Source organism: Haliotis rubra, unplaced genomic scaffold, assembly GCF_003918875.1.
Source record: "Haliotis rubra isolate DU_JTF1 unplaced genomic scaffold, ASM391887v1 Scf2376, whole genome shotgun sequence".
Taxonomy (NCBI): domain Eukaryota; kingdom Metazoa; phylum Mollusca; class Gastropoda; order Lepetellida; family Haliotidae; genus Haliotis; species Haliotis rubra.
The window spans coordinates 12,850-30,695 of record NW_025766421.1 but is presented as its reverse complement, the minus strand read 5'-3'; the positions used below and the strand labels follow the sequence as shown (position 1 = coordinate 30,695).

General features: G+C 38.8%; 1 protein-coding gene across 1 annotated transcript; it reads left to right on the top strand.

Moving 5' to 3' along the window:
• The first annotated feature begins 1,005 nt into the window (after positions 1 to 1,005).
• Positions 1,006 to 16,621, top strand: LOC124278469. Its single transcript, XM_046714174.1, has 10 exons — positions 1,006 to 1,068; positions 1,304 to 1,377; positions 7,819 to 8,013; positions 8,279 to 8,428; positions 9,166 to 9,180; positions 10,746 to 11,005; positions 11,882 to 11,978; positions 15,053 to 15,412; positions 16,216 to 16,301; positions 16,557 to 16,621. The coding sequence occupies exons 3-8, from the start codon at positions 7,938 to 7,940 to the stop codon at positions 15,076 to 15,078; spliced, it is 624 nt and encodes a 207-aa protein (XP_046570130.1). The 5' UTR covers positions 1,006 to 1,068; positions 1,304 to 1,377; positions 7,819 to 7,937; the 3' UTR covers positions 15,079 to 15,412; positions 16,216 to 16,301; positions 16,557 to 16,621.
• Positions 16,622 to 17,846: the final 1,225 nt, after the last annotated feature.

The following is a 17,846-nucleotide window of genomic DNA, read 5'->3' as shown; positions in this document are numbered from 1 at the left end:
AAATTGCATTATTGTGTTGAACCAAAATCAGTTTTGGCACTTTGGCATCACCTTCAATGTCGTCATTCGGTCTGTTTGACTTTGAATCAAAATTCAAATTCTCAACTAAAATATCTACTCAAGAAAACACTCAAAAATAGAAAACTACCATAAATCTAAAAATATTGACAGTGCAATAACCAAACTACAAACAGGTCACACAAAAATAAACTCACATTTACATAAAATATTAAAACACATCACAGACAAATGCACATACTGCAACAAACACAGAAACCGCAAAACATGTATTACTACACTGCATGCACTACCAACAACACAGAATGGTGCTGCAGAGTTCACTGGGCACACAGACACACCTTACACTACAAACACTCCAAAGCCCATTTATTGAAACCCAAACCTTCAAGTCCTAGGTAAATTTCTTATGAAAACTGGCCTTTATATTCTGCTTGCAGTGAAAACGTACCGATGAATTTCACTTTAAACAAAAAAGTAAATCAAATGAAGTCAAATGAAGATTGCGAATCCTCATAATTTTATCCTGCCAATTGAACATTTAAATCTCAGAATTTTATTCAACTTAGGATCATAGATTTAAATCGCTATTATTGGTTTGTATTACATGGGGGTAAGCGCAGTAAACGTAGTTGGAACAGTGAAACAAATGCACGTACGGTACGTGAAGAGCGTTAACTTAGACCAACCCTACTTGTTCTCGTTTGATTTAATGTGCATACCCCCTTGTAATGCAGACAATTCATCCCTCTTTCGATCAAACACTAAATGGCCTGATGGGCCCATGCGCGAAATACGCATTATGTTGGAAAGCACATGGTAAATCTCCAAATCATCATCATCATCAGGAGCTAGCCAATAGGGTTTAAACCCCCAAAGCGGATTAGCTCTTGCCCTCAGCCAAGAGGGTTGTACTGACTCTCTGTGGCAACCCAATGTTATTCTGTTTTTGTAAACACTATTTTAAATAGATTTTTTTGGCTTCAGACTCTTTGCTGAGCTAATTCCCCTGAATGACCAGCAGAAACCACATTGGTATAACAATCACTCGTAAGCATAATGATTATACCAAGATATCAAACAGGATTGTAATGTTGTTCAATGAGATATCTCTTGTATTAATGTAAACAGAAAAAATGACATCATTGATTTGTATGTGTAAGATTTTGAATATCAGCTTAGAATGGGGAACCATAAATGACTTAGTCTAATGAAAGTATAATGAGCTTTGTCTGTTATAATCTTGTGATCATTGTCATGGAAAAATTTCATATGTTGATTTCAGCCTTGGGAATGTGTTGAAACTGGTCATCATTATCAGCCTTGTCTTTGAACTCGCAGTCGCCCAAACAGGCACAGGTTGGTTTTTACCCTTATACAAATTATCATCCTTTGTGTTCTTTATGTTTTCTGTTATTCTATGTGATTCAAAACACAAACTTTATCTAGGGTAGTTCTGGAATTACTACCAGTCGGCTGATCCCAAACAGGATATGCGCACTATCACCCCAAGAATGGAACCGATATCTTAAAACAAGGAAGTATTTTCGTGGTAGTACCATGTTTTTCCATATAGTTAATGGGGAGCTGGTAGTGGTGTTCCGCTGATGATCGAAAATAATCGAAAATCGATCGAAAGAAGGATTGTAAAAAACACATTTTTGATTGATCAGAATTTTGCTGTTTTAGTATAACAAACTTGAATGAAGTAAACTAACCATTAAATTTGACGAATATTCACGAACAAATATGAGCTCAACAGAGTAAAGCTATGCGCATTGTAAAATTTTAACCACTTTTATTGTTTAATAACAATTCAAGTGTCTTTCTTGCATGTGTGCATTTCATTGCATGGCAATATTAGTTATAAAAACATTAATTAGAAAAAAACCTGGGGGAAACACTTAAAATTGGTGATTACAATAAAAATGTATCTGTTTCGATTATAATCGATAATCGTTCACCACAAGTCCTCCGATAATCGATAGTGGATTTGGTTTCCGATTCCCAACACTAGGTGGTATGGTAGCCTAGTGATTAAAGCCAATGTGTTACGCACATTTCTGGTGTCCCCTGCAGTGATATTGGAATATTGCTAAAAGTGGCGTAAAACAAACTCACTCACTCACACTACTGTATTGTGAGCCTTGTATTGTAATACAATACTGTATTGCGGTGTCGTTACACCCCTACAAATTAGTGATTGTTCAGTTAAGTTTTGCTTTTAGCACCAGACGCTTACAAGACCTACGAAGATTACTTAAGTGTTTAGACACTGTTCATGGGGCGTTTAATACGCCAAATATGGTACATGGAGGCCAAGGTGCTCACTTTGGCAGATAACTCAGTACTCACTCACCCATGTAGTTTGTAAATGCACGACCAGTAGTGCTGGTGTATTTTCCGTGTTTCAATTGAGGTACAAAGCAGTCCCTCCTTTTGGGGCAATGTCAGAATGACTATGACAAATGTTACGGTTACTAATTTGCCGTGACAAAAGGTTTAAAAGTCCCCTTTGAACCAGCAAAATAGAACAGAGACAAGTCTAAAATATTCAATAATATATTGAACAAACAATGAGCAAGCTACAATGAATGACAATACAGATTTCTAGTGCAATGCAGTTGAGTCATAAATCTAAAATATTGGGTCACAAATATAAAATATTAACTTACTACAGTCTTGACATTCACAGTGAGAACAAATATACTGATTAAAGGTTGGTTACAATGACAGCAGGCAAGCACGGTCAGTCTTGAAATGTTGAGAAACACGACGATGGCAGACAGATGTGAAAAGTGAAAAGTCCCATCGCACTACTCAACAAGCAGCCTTTATCTAGCTCTTACACTGTTCTCGATCATTCTAGCAAAGCTTGGCTCCATCATTATTCTCTCAGAACGATGCAGGATTTTCTCGAACACACGACATGATGAAAGCCAGAAGTCAAAACAAAAGATTGCCAAGGGCAGGTAATTCTGAAGCGCTATCTCAAAAGGCGTACCGCTAAAAATACTATTGTCATTGAACATATATGATGCGAGATGTGAGCCATACCCCACACTCAAAACTTTAAACATTGTAACCCATAATAATTATCACTTAATCAATGTGATATTACAAATTACAAAAACACACTCTTATAACACAAATTATAGGTTGACCCCAAGCCACCTTGGACACAACTTCAAAGACACAACAAATATCGGTAGCTTTGCTTCTCTTTCTGAGGTGACTCAAATCAGTTTCCCATTCTTTGAGGAGGTTCCCTATTACCCACTGCTTCCCAAAATTCAGCCCATCCAGTAAACATACAAATGATTATGCAATCATAATGGGTGGGTGTCTTGGAGACTGTCTTAGCCCACATCTTCTCCAAAGAAAACTTTCTGTTTTACTACAGCTGAATACCCTGATGGAGAATGGGACCTACATTTAGAATAGAGCTCCACAAACTTTTAAAAAGTGTCATAATACCCGTGTACGTAATTTCATGTGATTTTGTTCCAAAGCACGTTCTGGAAACAATGCCCTATGACGCCGGCATAGCAACACGGTTGTCTAGCTCAGCGAATGCGTATAAGCTCCGCTCACTGATGTTTCATCTCTATAGCTATGCCATTGCATAAGCCCAACGATGTTGAGAGTTTCCAGTAGTTGTTTACCGGCGGATGCCCAATTTTCCGCAAACACCAGTTTAATTTTTTTTTTTTTCACTAAAACGCTCATATTTATTTTTATATTTTGTATTTGTTCTATTTAGTAAGAATGCATTACACTGGTCACATTCTGCCATATTCTATTATTCACAGTTTTGGTCAATTTAATTATTTAATTAATTATTTCGGTTTCAACTTAACTATTAGGACTTATTGAATTATACATGTGAACTAATATACATATATATTTTTTCAGTCAGTAATTTGCATCATCACACAGAAATGAGTTTATTAGTATAATATTTTTCGGAGCGGGAAGAATTCATTACGCTGGACACGTCCACCATTTTCGTGCCTCGGTCAATGTGTTATATTTATTAGGATTATTTCCAGGGGTTAGGGTTAGGGTTAGAGTTAGGGTTTAGGGGTTAAGGTAAGGGACTTAATCCAATATTGTAGGCAGATGTCCGGTGTAATGCATGAGTACCATTTGTTGTTTTTCCTTTTGCATATTTAATATTTTTTTCACACAAAAACGGGACACCGAAAACGTCGAAAGTACACGCTGAAATTGTTGAATGTAGAAATTTTGGGCTAATGGAAATTGTCCTGGAACTTGCACTCCCACTTTCACACTCTACATTTGTTAAGTAATGATTCGAAGGCTAACTCACCCTCGTGCCATCGCTAGACATGATCGTGTCTCCCTCTTTCCTTAGTGCAATGTGCGAAATAGTTTCCAAATTTTGATAGCCAGTCGGGCTAGCTCTGCCTGAAAGTTACTCATGGCCAACAAAATAATTTACTAGCCCGAAATTGGAATGTAGAAAATAAGCAAAAGATCAAAAGATTAGATGAGAATAAGATATTGTCGGCATAACGATTTCCTGATTAAGCTGCTTACATGATGAACATTTTTATCAGGCCATAATATTGCATGATTTAACAGTGTATTATAACTTATCAAGTCGGAGAAAGTGATATATACTGAACATCACTGAAAACGAACCCGTCTAAAATTGTACATATCAAGATGGTTTCAGCATGACAATGATCAATGAATATAACTAACATGAAGTCGAAGGGCATTTCCAGTAAAAAAATGCTTTAGAAACAAATTCCTGTCCACAGATGACTCTTAATTCCAAAATGCATCAACATGCAGCCACGCCATGAAAAAACCGCGAATTTCATTCTGAAATCATGCTGACTGTGACATTAAAAGCAGGTGTATGAGAACCGGTTCTCATTGCTTCACTAACGATTGTGAAACGAGGACAGAGATGCCGAGGTTAACACCTCACGAGAGAGAACGTACACTAGGCATGATTCAGGTTGGCACCAACAGCAGGGATATTGCTCGGCAACTTGGACTTGGCCACTCCACCATCGTTAGGCTTCATAGACGACATCAGTAGACAGGCAGCACCCGTGACCTTCATATTGACCTTGTCCATATCAGTGATTGAACACTGCCGACTGCCAGAACTGCTGCACTAGTTCAAGGTCGACGAGGGGGTCATCAGCGCTGGCTCCATGAGTCATCAGCGCTGGCTGCTCATGAGACGCCGTCTACACGCTACTAGTTCAAGGTCGACGTGCTCGACGTCCACATCGCTACAGAATTTACGTTGGACCAATTCTGACTGACAGACAACGTAATTAGCGTAAACAATGGGCTAGCAGGCATTTTCAGTAAAGGTTACAACAATGGCATGGTGTGGTAGTCACTGACGAGTCACGTCTTCATCTACGTAATGCTGTCGGCCGATTACGTGTTTGGCGTAGACGTGGTGAACATTATGCTGATGAGTGTGTGGTTCAGACACACCTTTGGATGGTGGGAGTGTCATGGTCTGGGGTGGAATAAATTACAATCACAGGACTGCCTTCATGTCTGTCAAGGGAGAGTCAATGCCCTTTATTACCGTGAGCAGATTCTTCAGAATCACATCGTATCTTTCTTCAATCACCACCAAGATGTCCATACTTTTCAACAGGACAACGCACGGGCACACACAGCAAGACTTTCCATGCAGTATCTGGCCCAGCAACACATCTAGGTTATTCATTGACCAGCACAGTCGCCAGATGTATCCCCCATGGAGCACTTGTGGGACGAAATTGGTCAAAGTCTTTCGCGGCGACAACAGATGCGAAACATCCGGGAACTTGAGGCTGCACTACTGCAGAAGTGGAATGCCATGCATACTCGAGAACTGTATTCGGACGCTTATTGACTCAATGACCAGGCGTTGAACTGCATGTGTCAATGCAAATGGCGGTCACAAGCGATATTGACTTATCGATTTGACCCGACGTGTGTTTGATCCTTTCTGACTGTGGACCATTTCAATGAATGAGCGTCTTTTCTGTGTTGTTATTTTTGTCAGTCGTCCATCTGTTATTATCCACACAAAAAATATCAATACACGTGCTTTTAATAATCTGAATTTTTATAAGTGGTGCGTTTTCAATGATGTTCAGTATATTTACAAAATGACCCCCATGAAAATTCACAAGCCAGTCGGGCCAGTGACTGTGGAGATTTACTGGCCTAACTGGGTTTTACTAGCCACGGGCTAGTGGGCCAGTGACTATTTCGCACACTGCCTAAGTGTCATCCACAATACCCTTACTTGTGATCCCTACAAACATTTTTCTGTCACAAAATCACCCGATGGTTTTTATAAAAACATGTCAGTCATGCATGCACTGTAAAATCAACGTCTGATGCCTCACGTTAACCACCGTTTTCAGTTCGAGCCATATCGGCTTATTCCACACCACATGGCATCTTGTAGATTACAGAATGGGATGAATGTGCCAAATACCATCGGGGCCATTTGGTAATTGTTCGTATATTAAAATCACGAGACACCAAGTCTACCCGTAACTTTCGTAATTATCCGTGACCTATTCGACTCTTTCCGTTCATTTCCGTGACGTAACAAGAATGACTCGATAAATTTGCACATTGTGAAACAGTGTGGACGTAGCTCAGTCGTTAGCTGTCGAACTGCTAACAATCCGAAGGTCGCGGGTTGGCGCCCGACGGATTCTCACAAACTGGTTGCTTGTCTTAGTGACACGTGACCTACGGCAGAGAACGTCCTCACGAGAAGTTGTTGTGCTGTATTCTAAAGGTGCTCCGAGAATGCTTTTTGTCAGGTTGGGTTGATTTTATGCGTCAAACATATGTGCTCATGCTCTTGCATGGATCTACACTTATTTTCAGGTGGAGGTGGTGGTAGTTTGGTTGATAGATCATTGCTTGGTTGTATGGTCCCTCCTCTGTGACTGAAGTTGTAGGTTGTCAGTTGTTCCAATAGGGACTTTGCAGGAGGCTAGATATTTACACAGAATATTCCAACCATATTGTTTCTTTAGTACCTTCTTGAAGTTTATCATTGATGAAACCCACTATATGGGTTGGAGGCATCAATTCCTTCCGTCATGAATTATCCTTCTCTATTCAAACTGAAGTTTGAGTGTACCTGACTACATTTTACACCATTCAGTTCATAGTGCCAGGTATCTGCATTGATTTGACTGTGCTTTCATGTCATGGAAGTATTCTCTATCCTCACATATACCACACTTTCACAGATGGCTTGAATCAAAATAGATGTGGAAGACCTGCACAAATAAGAGGACTTCGAAGTTGTGTGTCAGACAGTGCATGAAGATGTTATCACACTTGTCAATACATCTTGAAGCCTTAACAGACAAAAAGGACTTCACACATATTATACATTTTATTGACTATGTATGATTTAATCATGTTCTGCTCTACTATAGTAGTTGATTGTTTTTTTATTACATAGTGCGATATTTTTGTGTAGACTCTTATACTGTTATCAGGCTTGCTTACTTTGTAAGAATCTACACCAAGACATCACACTATGCAATAAACAAGAAATTGTTATCCATAAAGTTGTGTGCTTTAATATTAACATGATGGTGTTTTCAAGGAGTTTCTTGGTTATATCTTGCGTTTTAGAATATATTGCAAAGTGTGTAATGATCTCGTATTGTTCTGATACACTGTATGTAAATTATAGCAGGGGAACAATATATTTGTATTCTTTAGAATGTGAACATTTTCATCATTTATCATTTTGATTTTTCTTAAATTCAGATCCATGCACAACATATAGACCTTTCCCTGATCCTGAGCGCCGTGGTATTAACTACACACTAAGTGATGGAGAAACCAGCATTGATGACAATGAGTTAACTGCAGGGTGGTATGGGGACATGAGGTACACTTTAGTGTCTGGTGCATCCCCTGGCTTCTACAGATGTGGAGGATGGTACCCAATGTACATACAAGGTACATCCCGTTACAGTTGAAATAATCACTACAATATCTAACAGTGATCATAATAGTTACTGTAAGCCAAAAATAAAGGATAATTGATGATTGTCACATTCTCTATGTTATCTTTGATTTTATGTAAAGCTTTGCATCCATTGATTTCTGATTTCTTCAGAGGATTCTAAACTGTAGAACTTATGTTGACAAAAATGGGAATGTTTTTTTATGTATCACATGTACCCTTAAAACATTATATGACCACAAAATCTTCACTATACAGGGACAGCCATCACATCTCCAATGACGATATGTGTTCAGTCGATCGCTGAAGCATGTGCACAATCCTTCGTGATTCAAAGAAGAACATGCAGTGGATTTGAAGTTTACAATTTGCGTCAAGCTCCTGTCCACCGGGCTGTGTATTGTTTAGGTATGTATAAGTTAGTGATTATTACAACATTCAAAGAGTCCTCAGACCACAGGAATGACAGTCATTCATATCAGTACCCCCTTGCTATTTACTTATTCTTCTCTTGTGTACATTCATGCATAATATCGACTTTGAGGATGATATCATTATCAAGAATTCCAGTTATGTTTCCAACTGATGACTAATCTTTGTGGTAAATTGTTAGGGGTGATCATTGAGGGAATAGTCTATTGGAACATGATATTGTCTCATTCGAAGTCATTTCCAAAATGAATGTATAGTTTAGATGAAATAAAAAAAAGCTGAAGTAGTTTAATAACTGACAAAAATCTTGAAACCCAGGTCAAGTTTGTTTGAGAGGTAACAGGGTGGATAAGTCTAAATCAAAGTTAACGAATCTGATACTTCCTGTATTTTTCGCATTCATCACGGAAGTCAGTTACTAAACTATCGATAGTCACACATACTATCGATGCATTGATAAGATTTTCGTTTCTCCCATCGATTAATTGCAATCAGAGACTCAGCAATTGCAATCCATCGATATCCCTATAAATAGTACACAAATTGATTGCAATAATACTACTAATAAAATTTATATACAATAAAGTGTAGAAAGCCACATGGTAATTTTTCAGAACTTTAAGTTTTTAATAAGTTCATGATAATCACATCAAGTACTTGCATTAGCTAAATAGCAGTTTCACATATTTCAAATGTATGTTTACATCTTTCAGTGGCAAGCTCTGGAGGTAAGATTTTACAATTTTACATAACGTTTGTGACTGTGATCTATTTCACACCACTTTCTCCAATAACGAATAATGCATTTCTTTCAAAAATACTCACGACCATCCCTCAGGGAAGCTACCATATGATTTGTTAAAAAAATAATAGTCAAAGTTGATAAAAAGTACTGAAAGCTCGCTCAGCTGTAGCCAAGTGTGCTGGAATGTAATCTTCAATTTTACTCTATACCTGTTTCATTCTTAAATACACTGACACACATTGACAAAAACACAAAACCAAATTCAAATGAGGAAAAATTAACAAACAACAACAGGTGGAGGAAAATTGTAATAAAATTACGTTGAGAATTTCATTGTGCTTAAATTTCACAAAAAATGATTACAAGAGTTCCACCACTTATGGCTGGCACGTCAAGCTTCACACACAGACCACCCTTACGTCCGTCAGTAGCGAGTGCGACCTCCCTGAGCCTGTACACAAGCACGGAGTCGACGTGGCATGGATTCGCACAAATGTCGAACAGATGCTAAGGATATGTTCTGCCACTCCTGTTCTCAAGTCAGGGTCAACTCAGCGACATTGTTTGGCTGACGTTGATGTTGATGAATCCTGCTCGTCCCACAGGTGTTTTATCGGGTTCAGATCTAGCAAGACGGCTGGCCAGGGAAACACAGGGATACCTGCTTGGTGGAGGAAGTCTCTGGTAAGGCGTGCCGTGTGGTTGGGCATTGTTGTGCTGGAACGTGAACGGCACTTGCACATGCCCATGTTGATGTTGCCGCCTGTTGATGCGTTGTCTTCCATCTGCAAACGACACACATAACCTGGCCTCATTGGAAAACACCAACTGGTTGAAGATTTATAGTGGTTGGAGGCGATGTTGCTGTGCAATCAGGATTCTGTTGGCTCGATGATGTTGCGTCATGACGTTTCCTCAATATGGCCTCCGGTACCTTAATCCCACAGCCCGCAGATGTCCAATGACTGTCATGGCACTGATTTGGCTTCCATTACGTCCTACGTTGTTTCAAGTTGTGTTTGCTGCTGTCTGAAAGGGGTTTCTTAGCTGAACTCGTCGGATGTGTCAGTCTCGATGTTCCGTTGTGACCGGAGTTTGGCCTGGTCGGGGACGGTCCAAACGCTTCCAGTTTGCGGATGATGATTTTGGAGTCTGTGGATGGTGGATGCGCTCACTCCGAAGTGGCGGGCGACCTCACTTGTGATGTTCACACCAACAGCATCCCGATAGCTTGTTCCCTCTGCTTTTCACTGCATTTTGTGACTGTTAGTGAAACGGTTGAACCATAGTGCCTTTTATGCGTCCAAAACCTGGCTTTACTTGTGCATGTCATGATAATCATGCACGCCAACAGGTTCAAGGAATCTGCCAGATACGCGAAAAGGGTTTGAACCCAGATGTGCATATAGTTTTATTTGGCTATATTTTCACTGTATTTTTTTGTGATAATGAAATTGCTTCATTAAACTTAGTGAGAAATTGCTAAAATGGGTTTTTGCGTTTTCAAGGTGTATTAGTATATTGATAAGTTTTATATTTATGTTCCAGCACCTCCAGAATTTGATGAAAAACCAACAATTAGTTTTGAATTATTTGACAAACATAATTCAAGTGAACTATTGTCCTTTTGCAACTTTACCCGTTCTTCTGACAACCTGTTCTACAAGACCATCTGGTATGTGGCAGGAGCACCTATTTACACATTCGAACCCCAACAGTGGAGCTCTGATGACTTTGACTACATTGCCAGCCGGATGTTGACAGAACAATTGCTGCAGCAGAAAGGGGTTGAAAAGGCTGGATTTTATGTACGTAACTCGAAACTAACATCAGTATTGGTTGTTTAAGGGTGTAATGGAATGCTGACAAATGTAACATAGCAACGCGCATATATACCTTTCCTTCGCCTGTGAAGATTGTAAATCCAGCCATTGGTGTTTGCATGTCACAACTTTTGAGATACAATCAAACATGCTCTTTTTACCACGATTTCAAACAGCATCATGGGACACTTCTACAGAAGTTGTGCAGTCATGGTTACAACATGCAAGCCTCAGTAAAGCTGAAAGAGTTATGGCAGGCATGTGGACGACATTGAAAATCTGATGCTTCAGTGAAAATATTATGTTCAATACAGTTCCCAATTTTGTTGTGTTATACCATATGTTAAAATGAACATTTGAGTAGCCTTGCATGTGTTTATGAAGGGTGCTTCTGGAGGGCAGGATGTTTGTGAACACCAGGTATCATCATTATTTGCTAGTGTTTCATGAACACAAAGTCAGAATAGTAGGGGCAACTCTGTATTCTGACGGAAGTGTCATGGAAATGTGGAAAGAGACTTTTTTGGTTTTATTCAACTATTTCAAAATATAATTTAGTTTTGTCTGAATGTAATCACATACAACCCATAATGGATGAACTGCTGGAGACAAATGGTTTTGACGTTGTATATGATATCATCTTGTATCCTCTGATGGCATCTTCTGTTTTTGCAATACATATAATTGTAAGATTTTTGCCGTATTCTCATGTTGACCATGTCCGCAATTATCTTAAAGAGTTAGATAACGGGTCTTGATGCTCTAGGTTGTTCAGAAATGAGGAACTGTCCTGTGAATCTAAGACAACTTCTTATTGGCAGTTTGCTTTCTAATTTTGAAGAAATGTGTTTTGAATTACAGCTACGATGTGCTGTTCAGGCTATGTACAATCCTGGTGAAACAACATCTAGCGGGGGAATTATCAGAAGCAAAGTTTGTAGGCGTGAAAATCCATCAGGTATGTTGCACACTTTTCAAGGTATTTTGCACTGATATGTTTCAAAATGACCAAACACCATTTTCACTATAACTTTGTAGTTCTGATTAAGCAAATGTTTTGTAATACACTTCCCTTCCCAGTGACAGCTGAAGTTGGATAGTGCATGGTACATAACCTTGCATTGTGTATTTTTATGATGATGGTAAAGTAGCCAACTCCAAGTGTATATATATTCTATAAATAAGATGTCATTGTCGGTAAAAAAACAGAGAAAAGGGAAATTCAATAATATATTTACAAAATGTCAACTTAATTAACCTAAACCCCTAAAAACCTAAAATCATAACACCCTAACTCCCCAATATACTTAGCAACCTAACACCTAACCCCTTAAAGACATGGCTCTGATTTCAGATAATTCCCTCTGAAAAAGGCATTCCAGGGCTTGAGTTCAAAGTTCAAGGAATATAAAACAATAACCCTCTCCTCCCCTCCCACATCCCTCCCCCTAAAGTCTATCTGCACTAGGGTCTGCAATACCAGGACTCAAGTAAGTGTCCTCACCTCTGATGAACCAGTGGACTAAAGACAAGGAGTACTGTGAAGTTACTTCTATAAATAGGGCTAGAGGCAGGCAGTATATGTGCTGCACTTGCCAGGCAGACCACACCAACCTGCCGGGTGTGTTGTGGCTATGCATGCCAGTGTAGCAGGGCGTGGAGTCATCCCACTGATGACATTCTTACCTTGTCAGCTTGCACCTCTTTGGTCATGTGGACAAGGCATCCGACTTCGGATCAGAAGTTGCGTGGTTCGAATCCAAGCACGGGACTCGGAAATTTTATGGCCGCTACACCAGCAAAGCCGAGAACACACTAAAACCCATGTTATGTTAACCCAACCCCAATGGAACTAGAACTTTACCCAAAATATCCCAAACTACCAGAGTTTTGATACAACTTTGCCTTACATCAAACGGGTGGTCAGACTCGCTGAGTTAGTTGACACATGTCATTGTATCCCAGTTGTGTAGATCCATGCCCCTGTTGTTGATCACTGGATTGTGTGGTCCATGCTTGATTATTTACAGACTGCCGCCATATAGCTGGAATATTGCTGAGTGCCCTGTAAAACTAAACTCACTCTCACATCAAAGGTAATGGTACTTGTGCTGACCATGTCCTTAACTCGCATGCACACAATGTGATCCATCTACAGGATACACTTTTGGAGTTTGCATGTAATGAATATTCAAGCTTAGATACAGATTTTATGAAAGGGTATGTGGATCTAAACTATAAGATAATTAACTAATTATGGAAATAACTATGGATGTTACATGTCAGTTTCCAAGTTGAAACAATCTCACCTTAAGCGCTTTCAAAGTAATGGGTATGTGAATAATTAATTGCTTGTTTGTTTTTAAGTTTGGTTTGATGGTTTTATCAGTGGATATTATCAAAGGCACTGTCCAAGTCATTGTTTCTGATCCACAGTTTTGACTGAACAAAAAACTGGAGACTTCATAGAGTTGTGTTGTCTCCATAGAGACCTATAATCTGTCAACCTAACTGTTGGGACTGCATTGTTTGTAACTTTCTTTTTTGTTATTCGTTTCAATGTAAAAGTGTTTACATGTACCTTCATGTTTCTCTGTATCTTAACAGGAACCTATTTTTAATGTCATGGTAATCACGGTTACCTATATAACTGTCATTTTTTTTCATGATTGTTTTGATCAACTTATTCCAGGTGTGGGTTCAATTGATGTAATGTTTGGCAGGTGACGTAAGCATGTATTTCATGTGCATGACCTCATGTCAGATTTACTATGGATGTTGAGTCATTTGTAAACCACGAGGGAACATCTCTGAACTCAAAACAACACTTACATGAGGACATGACTTACACATTCGTGTTCTACAGACCATCACAGGCTCTGGTCGACTAGGAGTAGCTTAGCTTCCTCCCAGTTAGGATGGTAAGAAACAAATTTAACCAGCACTCCAGACTTGCGGTTTGTCACGGAGGAGAATCTCTCGGCCATGCTCAAGCCTTTTGGAGACTTGTCAAACCGAATCAATGCGCTAGCCACCAGCGAAACGACTTGACTGTGACTTAAAGTCTAGGAACATCACGCTGTCAACCGTAGGACTGTTAACCGGAAGTTATGTCCCTAGTCGCCACATCAAAGGTCAAAGTAACGGAAGTGATGTCATCATTTCCAATAGGGCTGCAATGATTCAGTTCGATTCATCAAAAATCGAATCTTAGTTTTGATTTTCGACAACCATTATCACTAATTCGATTCAATATTTGAATACCTATGTAGGTTATTTCCTCACAGCGAGAACGTAATTTTGACTCCAGTCCAGCAGTTTCAATAAGTGAAATAAGCAAAAACGTAATTGGTTGACGCACGGCTAATTATCAATGATAGGTGTTGTTAGTAGACATTGCCAAGTTGACGATGGATGTCATGCTACAAAAGACGACTCTGAGAGTTAAATGAAATCTGATGCTTTCACTGGTATGACGAATCGAATCGAATCGAAACTGATCGAATTTAGGGTCCAGTATCGAAAATCAAATCGAATTGAGGTATGGGTGAATCGTTGCATCCCTAAATTATAATAGTTAATAGTTATACTCCACCAAATCATAAAGAAAACATTCATAAGAATTTTGAAATTGTATTAACAATGGTAATAATTTTTAGGATACTACCTCTATCATTTGAGGTGAATTCCGACCCATCCTTCCTCGGAACCCCAGAGCGCTTTTCACTAAAAGTACCCGAGGAAATGATGAAGTTTCTCGCGCTTGTCAGGTTAGCCATCTCCTTGGGATAATGCTTGGTAAGGCCGCTAGGAGGTCAGACAACAACACAACTCACTGGATGTTAATGTTTTTTTTATTCAATCAAACCTGTGGATCAGAAACAAGCTTCAGGGAAAAGGATAATCAAGTTTTAGAAGTAGTATTCTAAGAATTATTGTCATTGGTATAACACTTCAAAACTTAAATCCTTCTTTGGCTTGTTAAATTCTGTGTAGAGTTCATTGACTTAGTGAATAGTTCTTTTCTTGCAGGGTTACAATCTACAACCACTGCATGAAGGTGAAAGACGTAAATTATATCTAGAACTTACTGTGCCTTTCGGCTGTGGCACTATTATCAAGGGCTTGAAACTCGGATGTGACTTTCACATCAATGTGGTGAGAGTGGAAAACACAGGAGATAAAATGCTTGCTTCGGTAATTGAAAACTCATGCTCTATTACCCCAATAAATTCAACTCAAAGAAGGCGAATAACATCGGTGACTGTCGTTGGCAAAATTACACCTTCATATGGGGAGGAGACTGCAATAACACATCTGAAGTTAAAAACACCCAGCAACTCATACACATTATCTCCTTTCTGGACTGACTATGAAATTGGAGTTGTTACGGTGAGTAGACTACATGTAATAGTGATATTCCGTAGAGTCAGTCATGGTTACGTATTATAGCCATCTGAACTGTAAATACCTGCCTTTAACCAATCACTTTGCATCTTAAAAGTTTCTACAAATTCTGCCACATGTCCAATGCATCAGTTAATATTGCTTCGGAAAGTTAGATTTAAGATTCACCTGTCACTGGTGATTTATCTTAGGTATTGAGCCAATTTATGTTATCTTTGGTAGTTTTTTCCAGACCGATGCTCATGCTGTTGATCACTGGATTGACTGGTCCAGACTCGATTATTTACAGACCGCCGCCATATAGATGGAATATTGCTGAGTGCGGCGTAACACTAAACTTACTTACTCATTCCATGAATTCTGCATTAGAAAGGAAAATCTCCAATGGAGTGCTACTTATTATGATGAAAGTCACAGATGTATTTTCCAAATTGTAATTGGAAATTGTTTTCAAAATAGGCTCTAGTTCTACAACTGAAGTAAAGCGTCTTATTTGTGCTAGTGTGAGACAAAGGGATATGCTGATAGCAAATATGTTTTATATTTTCTGACGAATTCAGGTTAATCTTTGAATGGAGTTTAGAGGTGTTATCCAAAAGCAAAACATCCACGTCATGTTGTTGACAGCACTCAATGAAAGACATATATGTCAGCGTCAAAATCTATATGCTTTAATTTTTTAATCTTGAATACATAATCTGTTGAACACAATTGTGTTGTTTTTGCATGGTCAATTTACAATATATACTGGACGAAAACCCAATAAATATTAATTTCTTTTGCAACAGTTCCAACTGGTTAAAAATACAACTCTGTTTCAAAGTAAACGATGTTTCTCAAGAAATGACCCTCATATTGGAACATTTAATAACAGGTAAGTATTGAAAAACATAATGTAATGTCTTTACGCAGATACAGTGTACTAAACACATCTTCAGCCGACATTACCAAAAACCTTTTTGAAATTAAAACAAATGCTCACTGAGTCGTCAAATGTAATATTCCTCCTACATGTTTCACAGAGTAAAACGATCTCTAATGCTTTCCTAATGACACTTGATTTTCATGGAAAACTACTGAATTCATAGAGTCAAGAATGTTTGTGTCATACATGTGTTTGATTTTGCAGGAGGTTTTACCTTAACGACTCAGATGTTTACACATTATACACAGACTTCAAGAACACTGAGGTACTTTAAACATAAATCATATTCTGTTTGACAACTACTGTTTTAGGTAACTGTAAATAAAGTTCATTTGCTTGTAACTGTCGCTTACAAAAGTCATAAAACCTAAATATTAAATGAAGGGTGCATAACTACACACATTACTTCCTTACCTTGGATATGGTTCAATTGATCCGTAAAGTTCCGGGTTAGAATCGATCTTTAGCAATCCATGCTTGTCGTAAGAGGCGATAACGGGATCGGGTGGTCAGACTGCTTACGTGGTTGACACATGCTATTGTATACCAATTACGGAGATTGATGCTCATGCTGTTGAAAAGATGGTAGGGTAACCTAGTGGCTACGGCGTTCACTCCTCACGCCAAAGACCTGGGTTTGTTTCCTCACATGGGTACAATGTGTGAAGCCCATTTCTGGTGTTCCCCGCCGTGATATTGCTGGAATATTGCTAAAAGGGCATGAAACTAAACTCAGTGATCATGCTGTTGATGACTGGATTGTCAATTCTGTATTTGATTATTTACAGATGGCTACCGTATAGGTAGAATATTGTGTTAAATAACAAACAAACAATTCTATGAATGTTGTTGTTTTTTCATCCAGGTACAAATACAAACTGAAGACTGTGGCACGGAAGTGGATAATGGTCCCTTCTGTACATGTGGCGTGGCAGTCCGAGCAGGAAGGACCGTGTTTGAGATCAGTCACTGTGAGTCCCTCACCTGGCACATCGATTTCACTTCTTGTGGAGATCAGGGGGATGTGCTGCAAGTCAGACGTGCAAACTTGAACTCTTACAGGGTTGGTATATCCATGTCACATTATCATTTTAGCAAATGCATCCCTATGAACTCAGATGATATTCATTGACGTTCTGACGTTCTACCGTGTCTATACTGATAACAAAATACTTAATACATTATTAAATGGAACTTTGCAAACAGTGAATGACCCCACTAAAATTTATGTACAAAATCAATTAAACACCCCCCCCCCCCTCCCCTCCCCATAATATTTAAGCATAATTTTATACATATTTTTATGTTCAAAATCGATGGTCCCTCCTAGTATGTGTGTACAAAATTGATGGTTTCCCCAGCTCGCCAGAACAAAATGGGTGGACCCCCAAAAAAAAATAAATTATTTTTTTCATTTTCTTTTTATCATCATCCCCCCCTAGAAATAAATTATGAACGGTCCTAAAATGATGTAAATCATTTTCTATTATCGTG

Coding starts and splice junctions, on each gene's coding strand:
- LOC124278469 (XM_046714174.1), top strand. CDS start 7,938: ATGAGGTACACTTTAGTGTCTGGTGCATCCCCTGGCTTCTACAGATGT. Junction 8,014..8,278: donor GTACCCAATGTACATACAAG/GTACATCCCGTT, acceptor TTCACTATACAG/GGACAGCCATCACATCTCCA. Junction 11,006..11,881: donor TTGAAAAGGCTGGATTTTAT/GTACGTAACTCG, acceptor TTTGAATTACAG/CTACGATGTGCTGTTCAGGC.